Source organism: Triticum urartu, chromosome 5A (genome assembly GCF_056163025.1).
Source record: "Triticum urartu cultivar PI428250 chromosome 5A, HENAU_Tu73, whole genome shotgun sequence".
Taxonomy (NCBI): Eukaryota; Viridiplantae; Streptophyta; class Magnoliopsida; order Poales; family Poaceae; genus Triticum; species Triticum urartu.
Genome location: NC_141877.1, coordinates 567,381,352 through 567,394,184, shown reverse-complemented (window position 1 = coordinate 567,394,184; position 12,833 = coordinate 567,381,352). Strand labels below are relative to the sequence as shown.

Sequence of the window (12,833 nt, the reverse complement as noted above, 5' to 3'; positions counted from 1 at the left end):
AGCAGAATAGATTGGGAGTTCCACCGCCAGAAGCCTCCGTAGCCACCGAAAACCAATCTAGACTCGTTACGGCACCTAGCCGGAGGGGGGGAATCCCTCTCCGGTGGCCATCTTCATCATCCCGGCGCTCTCCCTGATGAGGAGGGAGTAGTCCACCCTCGGGGCTGAGGGTATGTACCAGTAGCTATGTGTTCGATCTCTCTCTCTCTCTCGTGTTCCTGAGGTGGTATGATCTTGATGTATCGCGAGCTTTGATATTATAGTTGGATCTTATGGTGTTTCTCCCCCTCTACTCTTTTGTGATGAATTGAGTTTTCCCTTTGAAGTTATCTTATTGGATTGAGTCTTTAAGGATTTGAGAACACTTGATGTATGTCTTGCACGTGCTTATCTGTGGTGACAATGGGATGTCATGTGATCCACTTGATGTATGTTTTGGTGATCAACTTGCGAGTTCCGTGACCTCGTGAACTTATGCATAGGGGTTGGCACACGTTTTCGTCTTGACTCTCCGGTAGAAACTTTGGGGCACTCTTTGAAGTACTTTGTGTTGGTTTGAATAGATGAATCTGAGATTGTGTGATGCATATCGTATAATCATACCCACGGATACTTGAGGTGACATTGGAGTATCTAGGTGACATTAGGGTTTTGGATGATTTGTGTCTTAAGGTGTTATTCTAGTGCGAACTCTATGATAGATCAAACGGAAAGAATAGCTTCATGGTATTTTACTACAGACTCTTGAATAGATCGATCAGAAAGGATAACTTCGAGGTGGTTTCGTACCCTACCATAATCTCTTCGTTTGTTCTCCACTATTAGTGACTTTGGAGTGACTCTTTGTTGCATGTTGAGGGATAGTTATATGATCCAATTATGTTATTATTGTTGAGAAAACTTGCACTAGTGAAAGTATGAACCCTAGGACTTGTTTCAACACATTGCAATACCGTTTGTGCTCACATTTATCATTAGTTACCTTGCTGTTTTTATATTTTCAGATTACAAAAACATTTATCTACCATCCATATTGCACTTGTATCACCATCTCTTCGCCGAACTAGTGCACCTATACAATTTACCATTGTATTGGGTGTGTTGGGGACACAAGAGACTCTTTGTTATTTGGTTGCAGGGTTGTTTGAGAGAGACCATCTTCATCCTACGCCTCCCACGGATTGATAAACCTTAGGTCATCCACTTGAGGGAAATTTTCTACTGTCCTACAAACCTCTGCACTTGGAGGCCCAACAACGTCTACAAGAAGGTTGTGTAGTAGACATCACGGACCCTACGGGTTCGAGAACTATGTAGACATGACCGAGACACATCTCCGGTCAATAATCAATAGCGGAACCTGGATGCTCATGTTGGTTCCTACATATTTTACAAAGATCTTTATTGGTCAAACAGCATAACAACATATGTTGTTCCCTTTGTCATCGGTATGTTACTTGCCTGAGATACGATCGTTGGTATCATCATACCTAGTTCAATCTCGTTACCGGCAAGTCTCTTTACTCGTTCCGTAATGCATCATCCCGCAACTAACTCATTAGTCACATTGCTTGCAAGGCTTATAGTGATGTGCATTACCGAGAGGGCCCAGAGATACCTCTCCGAAAATCGGAGTGACAAATCCTAATCTCGATCTATGCCAACTCAACAAACACCATCGAAGACACCTGTAGAGCATCTTTATAATCACCCAGTTACATTGTGACGTTTGATAGCACACTAAGTGTTCCTCCGGTATTCGGGAGTTGCAGAATCTCATAGTCATAGGAACAATTATAAGTCATGAAGAAAGCAATAGCAATAAACTAAATGATCATAGTGCTAAGCTAATGGATGGGTCTAGTCCATCACATCATTCTCTAATGATGTGATCCCATTCATCAAATGACAACACATGTCTATGGCTAGGAAACTTAACCATCTTTGATTAACGAGCTAGTCAAGTAGAGGCATACTAGGTCACTCTGTTTGTCTATGTATTCACACATGTACTAAGTTTCCGGTTAATACAATTCTAGCATGAATAATAAACATTTATCATGATATAAGGAAATATAAATAACAACTTTATTATTGCCTCTAGGGCATATTTCCTTCACATACTTTCACTAGTGTAATCAACATAATTGAACATCATGGTAATCCCTCAAAGTGCAGAAAATAATCACTCCAAAGTTTTTATTTCTGTCGGAGAAAGTAGGATGAAATCGCGTAGGTAGCAAACCACCTCAAAGTTGTGTTTCCAATCAATCTATTGAACCACCCCCAAAGTGTAATGGATAACCCTGGAGATCGTACTACGACAAGACCATAATATAGATCGTTCAACCTTTATGCCTACATTACCCCAATGTCACCATAGGTATCCGCAATTTAATTAGTAGACATGCATCAAGTAATCTCAAATCTAAAATATTCAATCCAACATAAAGAAACTTCAAAGAGTAAGACTCAATTAACCACAAAAGGATATAGAGGGAGATGGACATCGTAATATCCCACTCTATTAATCAAGCTCATGGTACAATCAAGATCGGAATCCATCAAGAACGTGGGAGAGAGAGAGAGATCAAACACATAGCTACTGGTACAAACCCTTAGCCCCAAGGATGAACTACTCACTATCACCATGGAGACAACAAGGTTGATGAAGAGGCCTCCATGGATGAGTTCCCCCTCCGCTTGAGTGCCGGAAAAGGCCTCGAGATGAGATCGCTTCGGAATAGAGGCTTGCGGCGGCAAATAAATTGTTTCAGGTCTTGCTCCGAGGTTTTTCAAATATGTGAATTTATAAGCTAAGAATTAGATCAAACGGAGCCACGAGAGCCCCACAAGCTTGGATGGCGCGACCAGGGGGTAGGCCGCACCACTGGGTTTGTGGGCCCCAAATCCATCTTCTGGTCCTCTCCCAAAGCTTCTAGGGTTTCTTATTTTCCATAAAAAGTCATCATAAATTTTCATCGTGTTTGGACCTTCCTATATATGGATTTTCTCTACAAAACCAAAATATGCAAAAAAAAAGAACTAACACTAAACACTAGATTAATAAATTAGTCTATAAAAATAATATAAAAGCACACTAAAACCATATATAATGATGTAAATATAACATGAATACTTCATAAATTATCGATACGGTGGAGACGTATCATTCAGGTACAATTTCTTCATTAACTCTTGAATATCAATCTTCTATTCTTTTCCCCATCCATGCCCTTGCGCGAGTGTCGAGTCTACCATGACGCCTTGTCGAAAATCTGATGTAGATTAACCTAAACCATATGTCACACTGATCCCTATCAAGGCCGGGTAGACGGGCTAGCCATCCCCTTAGTCAGCCCGAGCATGTAAAGGGGAGAAGGGGAGTCGAGCGGTGGCAGATCGGTCAAGCAAACTCTCCGATGAAGAAATTGCTCGAGAAGACGCAAAACCCTTATTTCTTACATGTCCGGGTATCCCATATTGCTATCTAAGGGTGCCTTGGTCTTCCACACCTGAAGCGGCGATTACCGCGACACACCAAGGGCGTGTTTGTTTCCCCAGGGTTTGGCCCAACAGAGCCTACACGGAGGGAATGATGCAGGCTTTGGGCCAAGTTCTGCATCCTGTTTGTTTGCCTACATAACCGAGAGAGTATTTTGTAAATTTTGACCAAACCTCGTCTAACGCCGCCTGGTGAGCTGTTATGCCACCTCATCAAAAGGCAGCAGCCGCACCCACTTGTCAGAAACGTCATCAAAACGCTCTAATCGGCCAGTCAGTGATTTACACAAAAGGTTTACCATAGATTAGGTGTTTTATTTTATCATAACAACTTTATTCATCAAATAATAGCAAGGTGTTTACATAGTGATGAAGAATGAATTCGGGGACATTGGATTCCCAAGATTCAGACTCATTAATGCTAAAATAGTGTTTTGCCAAGCAATCTGCTACCATATTTGCTTCTCTGCTGAAGTGGACAAAACGATGCTAGCAAACTCCATGGCCATGAGAGAACACTCTGCAATGATTGGAACATCAGTTCCCATATAAGCATTTCGATCAGAGATGGCCTCTAATGCCACCATACTGTCAGACTCGATGTTGAGTTTAGTGCACCCCAATTTTTCAGCTAGGATCAAACCACTTGGGATAGCCTACTTCTGCTGAATCAGCACTAGAAACATGGGGTAGCACATGGGTCTCTGCTGCCAGAAAATTACCTCGATCATCTCGAGCTATCTCCCTGCGGGCTCCTGTCATATTTTCCACATGAAATGATGCATCAACATTGACTTTAACAGCACCCTCGCTTGGCTTCTTCTAGCTACGATGGATCTTGCGTATAGGCTGGTTTGGAGCATAAGCTCGGACAAAGAATGTAGCTAGAACCCGTATAGACATAAAATAAAATTGTAGAACTGTATTTCCTCATAACCTAGCCTTTAATGAGGTGATTTTCTGCATTTAACTCTTATTAACTAGTATATCGCTCACGGGATCTTTTGCGGAAAAAGGACCCTCATAAGTGCCACACGTGTAACACGAACACATGTCAACTCCGAACAATTTTGATGGCAATTTTAGTGGCGCAGGGATGGCAACTTTAGTTGTTAATCATGACAACTTTCTTTTCTGATGACAAGTTTAATTTTTTAGATGATAACTTTAGTTATAAAAAAGTCAGGTCTGGAGTGATTCATGCCACACATGTGCCGCTTAGGGCATGTATAATGGAGGCAACACTTGGTGCTGCCTCAGTACATCCACGACAGCAAATAAAAATGAGACCATAGTCTATGACTCTAGCTCAGTGGTTGGGCATGCGGTTGTGCAGCCTAATGACCCGAGTTTAATTCCTATAATTGACAGGTGATGTACAGGGGTTTTCCCCCATTTATTGAGGATCAAGTTTGGTGTGTGGTGGAACCACTCATCAAAAAATATCTTGATACTCATTTAAAAAAATTCGAGGACCATGTTTATCTTGGTACTCATACTAAAAATGGTCGTATGCATCCCTAGTTGGTGCAGAGGCCGGGGAAGTGAAATTCTCCCCCATAAAAAAGCCCCCATTTTTAAAGGACTTCTCCGTGTCGCCCCTGCGCGGCGACTGGGGGGAACCCTAGCGCCGCCGCGTCCTTGTCCCTCCCCCGACCTCTCCTCCTCGCCGCCGTCGGGCAAAGCCCGGTCGGCGGCGGCGGCGGCGGGATCTCTTCTCCCATGACTCGCTGGATCTGGCGCGGGCGGATCGCGGCGCGCTGGAGGCGGGGCGCGCCGGCGCGGGATTGGGGGCGACGGCAGGGCTCACGCTCGCGGTTTCCCCTGGTGTGTGTGGGAGTTCGCTCGGGGCACGTGGCGGCGGCCCTCGGCAAGTGGTGGCGGGCGCTGGCCTCTCGGTGGCGCTCCGGCGTGTGCATGCGGCGGTGGTCCCTGTGCGCGGTCGGCGGCTCCGTCTCTGATCCGGACGGCGCGGGGATGGCGGCGGCCTGACGTGGCCGGCGATCTGGATGCAGTGGTGCCGGCGGCTCACTGAGCTGCTGGTGTTCTAGGGTTCTACCTGGTGGTGCTGGTGGTGACGGCGGCCCGTGCATGAGAATTGGATCCCTTCGAACTGATCTGGGTGAAAACTTGCCTTCGGCGTCTTCTAAGGCCGGCGGTGGCGGCGCTATCTGCGCCGTTCCCTTCTTGAAGGCATCACCGTGGAGAAGTTCAAGGCCACTCTTTGCTATCTTCGGGGGAAACCCTAAATCGGATGATCGGATGACGGCGGCGCTCTGGTGTCGTTCCTTCCTTGGGGGCATCATTGGAGGTACACACGTGATCGAGGGATTAGAGGACGGATTCTTTGGTGGAGCGGTGATTCATCCGACACACTGATGGCGTCGGATCTTGACGGCGTGGCGCGGTGCAGATTCGGAGTTCGCTGTGGGAGGATGGACTCGCGCAGGAGGATGACGTTGTCGGGCGTCGTGGTGGCGTCGATGGCAGAGAGACCTTGCACGGGACATGCAACAGTACAGTTCTGAAGATGGATTGGTGGCAGGTGGTTGCGGCGGCCTCATACCCGGCAGGCATCCTGATTGGGACCTCAGGTCTTAAATGTTTAGGTTTGGCTGCGATGTCTGTTTGGTATTAAGCCCAGACTATCTGCGCCTCTTCATCAATTGGATAGGTGTAACAACAGTTGTTGTTTAGACGGTGACTTTAGTCCTGCTGTTGTTTGACTTTGTAAAGTCTAGTGATAATAATTAATAAAGTGGTCATATGCATCGCCTAGATGCAGAGACAGGAGGTCATCTTTTTTTAAAAGAAAAAGTCTATGACTCTAGCCACTCAACGCGAGCCACCGTCTATAGGACTAGTGACGCATACAAAGGAGGAATGAGTGCTCGTCCTTTTCTCGAACCAGGAGAGCATGAGCACAGCAACCGGGCGCCATTTCTCTTGCTTTTTCCTCTTTATCTTCCTTTTGGCAGCGAGGAGACGAGTTCCTCTCTCTGCAGGAGTCCGCTTTCATCTGCAAGCAGCAGTTTGATATGAGCTGGACTGTTGAATCCAACGAGAAGACCTGGAGCACCTGTCCAATGTGACCCGTTGGCTATGCCCTTATCATTTGGGAAAACGTCACTTGTCTCAAAAAGAAAAGGGAATGATAAGCGCGGCGCGCCGGTCCAAACTTTGGGCCGGTAGCACCCAGCCATACGATGCGAGCTGCGGGGTCGTTAGATTCCGCCCGACGCCCAGCTCACCTCGCGCCCTTGCCCTTTCTTCTGCTCGTACCCGTTGACCAAATCTACAGATGGTCCCCTGCCGCGACGCCGCTCCTCGCCGGAGGCAGCGCCGCTCCTCCTCGACCAGATTAATCGCTGCAACGCCGGCCCCAGCACCAAAAAGAACTCGTCTCTTGCTCGCCGGCCACCCGTGCCACCTGCACCCATACCTCGGCCGCCACATGACATTGACGCCTGCAGCTCGTCCGTCGGCCGGTTCCAGCTCTAGTCACCATGGTTGCAACATCCCTGAGGCACCGTCGGCGCCTCCGCTCATCACCGTCGTTCAGGTCGAACCACCTTGTCCTCGGCAAAAACACAAACTTCATTAGTTTGCGAGTAGTAGCAAAATCACATGATGGTTGCAGCAAAAAAATCATCGAATCCAGCAAAAAGAACCACCATCACGTCAACCACTGCAAAAATTCTTGTGTATCTTCCCAGCAAAAATTCTTATGGGTTCCAGCATTTTTTTTGCCGGTTCCAGCAAAACACATCTCGACGCCGTCCCGTTGCATCACCGAGCAATAGAGGTTGCAACCTTTTCTCCGTTCGCTTCCAGCAAAAAAACTATATGGTAGTAACACCGTACATCGACGTCTTCACCCCGGCAGCTGCTGGTTGCAGCAAAAAAAAAGATGGTTCCAGCATCTCCAGGATCCGGTTCCAGCAAAAAAACTATTGGGTAGTAGCACCGTACCTCGCCTTCTTCACCCCATGACGGTTGCTGATTGCAGCAAAAATGGACGATGGTTCCAGCTCCAGAGAACACCGCTTCCAGCATATTGTGTGGCCGGTTGCAGCTTTCCGGTCAGTGAGGTCCTCGCCTTGCCGGTTGAAGCTCATCGCTTGAACGGCTCCAGCACCACCACCGTCGTCCGGGATGCGGCTCTCACGGAAGGAAATCGGAAGCTAGCCATGGTGACTAGCGCGTTCGGCTGCGGCGACCATGGAGAGGAGCGCTCGAAGCCAGCCATGACATTCGCTTGCAGCTGCCGCAAGGTTCCTTGCAGCGGCCAGGGCGCGTCGCGCGCCAGCTTTTTGTGCCCCTCCTCATCTTATTTTGTTGCAGGGAAGAAGGGGATGGGCGGCGAAGGAGATGGAAGGGAGAGAAGAAACATGGCGCTGGGAGGGGTGTGGCTGAAGGTAGGGGATGAAGTGCGAGGGGGAAAAGATAAGGCAGGAAGGAGCGGTCTGACTGGGTCCATCAAATACACGTGTCTCGCGCAGGGGGCTAATTGCGTGGGCGCACGGCGGAAAATTCGTACAGTGCGCCGTTCTCCAACGATTCCCAAAAGAAAATTGGGGAAAAAAATCACTTGTGTGATCAAACCCCGCAAAACGCCATGGCGGAACGAAATACGCCCGGCTATGGACCCCGTCCGAAACCTCAACTTTGGATCCCTCCTCCTCCCCGAACGTGGCAGCCCAGACCCGACCCGACCCTCCCTGCCCTGCCCGGAGTGCAGCAAAAGGCGCCGACACTGCCATGCCACAGTAGGCACCAAAAAAGAGAGCCCGAAACGCAACACGACGCCATCATTTGCTGCTCCATTCGAATTTCGAACGCCGCCGGCCGCTCCGCTCCACCCCCCAATCCCTCCACGCGAAAAGCCACGCCGCGCACCAAAGCGGCGTCACGACACCACACTCCACTCTAGCCACAGGCCACAGCCAAGCGGCGGCAGCTCCGGCAGCGCGGCTAGCAGGAGGAGAGAGAGATGAGGAAGGCGGCCGCGGCCTCGCGCTACGCCTCCTACGACGACTCCCCGTCGCCCTCCCCGTCCCCGCGCCGCGCCGGGCCCGCCGCCGCCGCATCGGGGACGCCGGGGCAGCAGCACGGGAGCCGCGCGCTGGTCGCCGTCAGATCCGGCCGCGGCGACCTGCGCTGCCAGGCGCCGCAGCCCCAGCCGCACGGCAACCTGGGCTCCGTGCTCCGGCGGCTCATCTCCATGGACAAGAAGCCCAGCGCCAAGAACCTGCTCCCCGTCCCTCCCGCCGCCGCCGCCGCCCCCGCGAAGAACGGCAGCGGGGCCAAGCTGCCCGGTCTGTCGCGGAAGCTGTTCCAGAAGGCGCCGCCGGAGGCCAAGAAGAAGGCCCTCACCGAGGTCAAGAACAGCGGCAACGCCAACACGCGGACGCTCGCCATGGTGCTCCGCAGCGAGCGGGAGCTCCTGTCGCAGAACAAGGAGCAGGAGGACGAGATCGCCGCGCTCCGCCTCCAGCTCCAGCAGAAGGACAGGGAGGTGCGCCGCTGCTAGTGAACACACATCCCTTCCTCCTCCTGTGTTATCAATTGCTGATGGAGTAATCGTGGTAATGGTGAGTAGGTAGAGCGGCTCAAGGATCTGTGCCTGCGCCAGCGGGAGGAGATCAGCACGCTCAAGGACGCCGTCCTGTTCCCGGACACTGAGCCGGACCGCCACGTCCGGGATGAGATTTCGGCTCTCACCGGGCAGATCCAATGCCTCGCCGATGAGCTCGCCCAGGCATGTTCTTACGATTTCTGATGCATTCCTAATCCTAGTGCAATCTTTCAGTACCAATCTAATGTTCGGTTGCTATTGTTTCAGGTGAAGGCCGAGAAGAACACCTCAAGATCATGTTTTGATGATGAATATTGCTCCTCCCCAAGCACGCCCGTGCTTAACGAGGAGACCGCCTTCTCTCTGGTATGATCGTTTGCTGCACAGTTCTTTTGTTAAGATTGAACGTGTATATGCCAGTTTTGTTTTGCAGATGCTTCAACAATTTTATTTGTCACTATTAGATGGTGTACATATTATTCCGCAAATTGCTTTTGGTTGTTTTCTTGAATTCAGACTTGTGTGACTACGTTTGCAACACACATATCTTTCGGAACCTGCTAATCCATGTGCTATGGTTCAAAAATAATATCCCCTTCGATCCATATTAATTGTCGCTGATATCCATATTAATTATTGCTGATTTAGGAGTAATAATCCAGAGGCCAACCATGCCAATGCCAGAATTTGATGTCTTCATAACTGCAAATGGTTAACAAACGGTCACCCCACCGGCCACTGGCAAACGGCCTTCTACAAGATTTTACTATTTAAGAATCAGAGAAAAGTATACATATTTATACATGAAAAAGAGCACACAGGACGATCCAGGTCAATCTTTGCTACGCAAATTGTCCATGGAAACAGTGAAAGGAGAAGATTTGACCGAATTATGCTCTGATAAAAGATTCATACTACTAATGTACTGTGCCATGTTACAATTGGTAGAGGGGATCATATACTCCCTCTGTTTGTTTTTAGTCTGCATATAAGATTTGGTCAAAGTCAAACTTTGTAAAGTTTGACCAACTTTGTTGGAAAAAATATCAACATTTGCAATACTAAAGCTATATGGTATGAAAACTAATTTCATGATGCATCTAACAATATTGATTTCATATTGTGAATCTTGATATTTTTTTCTATAAACTTAGTCAAAGTTGATAAAGTTTGACTTTGACCAAATCTTATATGCAGACTAAAAATAAACGAAGGGAGTATTTATTACTATTAAATGGCCCTAGCAAATGTTTAACAGCCATTAAGCTATACAAATGGAAAATATATCTGCAAAGGCTTTTTTTAGAACCATGCTTTTAATATTTGGAATGCGCTTCTAGAACGTTTTGGTTTGCGTGTTTCTTATGTCCTTTTTGGAGGAATGCCCATTATTATCAATATTCTCATGGACTTTGATGACTTAATCAAAAGTACACCTCACACCTTAATTCAGATACAGCAGGAGTAACTTTAGTCTACTGTCTCATGCTTTGTCCTGCTTTCTTTTTTTAAATACGGGTACACCACATTGTTAACAACTTCCAATTGTTCTTAACTTGTTTTGATGTTAAGTTGTTAGATTTATCTCATATTCAGTTCATACTCTTTATTTTTTTCCAAGTGATATTTGAGAACACTTTCTGCGCCGCCAAATTTGCAAGGACAATCCCTTACCTATGTTTCATGGTTATAATTTGTTTAGTCTGTTCCAGACTCCAAGTTCCAACTCTTCTCAAGAGCTTTATCATTCTTGCCGTTTGCAAACTATCTGTTGCAACAAGAGCATAAAAATACCCCCTACACAAATGAATCCTACATTGCATGACTGATGGCCACCTATCTGTGTGACTTGAATGACTGATCGTGTCCATTTTTCCTATGTGCTGTCATCGCAGGAGTGCAGCATCGGCGAAGCGGAGACGCCACCAAACTATGGTAGCCCTGACGAAATGTTCGTCAAAGATCTCAACCCCTGCCTAACACCTTTCTCCAAGAGCAGATCCGAGGTATCACCGCCTACTGCCAGCACAATTTTCATCCATTTTCGCCCTTATTTCATCCTCGAGCAGCCAAAAAGCATTTCTCTCATCTCGACCCTGAACTTCTTGCCAGGAGTATGAGGAATCCTTGAGCTCTCACCGCAGCAAGGCAAGGCCGGACCCCCACCTCTCCAGCTCGCGCCGCAGGCCGATGTCGAAGAGCTCCGACCACCATCACAAGCCCACCTCGGGCACGGGGAGCAGCAAGCGGCGAGCGCACCGGTCCGACCAGGACAAGTCCTGCCAGAACCTGTTTTAGACCGTGAGTGAGCTCGGGCGTTGGAGTTGTTGTGTAATAATGATGTGCTATGCTATGCTATGTGTGCGTGTGGTTGCGAGCTTGGTTGTGCTTTGGTTCTTGATGGTTGATGCCTGCCAGATGTATGAACTCTGATGGTTTGATATGTTTTTTCCTGGAGAGATTCAGCCGTAATGTTTCGCTCGTGATTTCTGAATTGTGACAGGGATGTTATTTTTTCAATCTTTAAGGAGTACATCTTGTATTTTGGCTCAAACTTTGATCATAGTTTGACTCCGTTCCAAAATATAAGGTGTAAATTTTTTCATGAAAGCCAAACGCACAAACAACTGATGCTGTGCGGCCCCTCTTTTTTCTTTCTCTTTTTTTGTTCTGATTCGAATTTGAGGTGCTCTCCCTCAGCCAGCCTCCGGCTGTGGAGATGTTCTGTATGATACCCTGGGACCTTGTCCTTTCCCTCTACTTAATAGTAATAATGTACGTGCAATGCACGTTTATATTAGGTAGGATATTAGTTGCACGTTATATTAGGTAAAGATATATCTGTTGCACGTTGGTATTTGGTAAAATATCAATTACTTTTTTCACGGAAATGGTACGATATCAATTACATGACAGATTTCATGGAATAGCGTGGAATCAAAACGTGTTTATAACCAATGGTGTTGGAAATATGAGCAAGTTACTACGAGATTTAATCCAAATAATTATAAGATAAATCATGACTACAGTAGCAGAGATTAAACTAATCATGCAAACTAGCATAGCAGATGAACAGATCACATCTAGGACACATACTAGAAACATGAATTCTACCACGATCTCGAACGGGAAGGATAGAATCACATACGGTGCAGCGGGAGCAGCACCGCCGGCGTTGACGTTGTCGCCCATGTCGTCGAGGATGAGGTTGCCGAGGTCGGGAAAGAAGTCGTCGTTCGCGAAGTCGTTGCTGCCAGCAGTCGCGCGAGTGCGCTCCCCAAAAACCTGGTCGCCCCTCTCCCGTACAGGATCACGAGAGGCGGGGTTCCGGAGGCCTGCTGTACCTTCTCCCGGTGCACGCCGAAAGGAGGGATGGAGAAGACTTGCTTGGCGGCACAATGATCTGGAACGGTGGTGAGAAACCATACGAAGCGGCGGCGGCTAGGGTAGACGTAGAATCGGAAACGGTTCAGTAATTAACGCGTCCGTTAATTATTAATTAATGACTCATTAATTTTTCCTGAGCAGCAAAAATATAGACAATGTGCATAGCTCTGTCCTCGGCTCGGCTCAATCCCGCAACCCGCGGCGTGTCGTGACGAGGCGTGGCGTGGCGTGACATGGCGAGGCGGGCGAGGAGGAGGAGGAGCGCGCGTGTAGGTCTCCTCTTCACATGCTCATACAAGTGGTAGAAGAGCTCACCTTATAAAGAGGTGCAACTCTCTCTCTCAACTTCCGGGGTGGGACTAAA

The 12,833-nt window shown here is 48.0% G+C and overlaps 1 protein-coding gene across 1 annotated transcript; it reads left to right on the top strand.

Annotated features, from left to right (window-relative positions):
• The first annotated feature begins 8,268 nt into the window (after window positions 1-8,268).
• On the top strand, window positions 8,269-11,547 carry LOC125510628 (structural maintenance of chromosomes protein). The gene is made up of 5 exons (XM_048675860.2): window positions 8,269-9,022; window positions 9,107-9,265; window positions 9,350-9,448; window positions 10,978-11,088; window positions 11,195-11,547. Exons 1-5 carry the CDS (start codon window positions 8,498-8,500, stop codon window positions 11,378-11,380), a joined length of 1,080 nt encoding a protein of 359 aa, XP_048531817.1. The 5' UTR covers window positions 8,269-8,497; the 3' UTR covers window positions 11,381-11,547.
• Window positions 11,548-12,833: the final 1,286 nt, after the last annotated feature.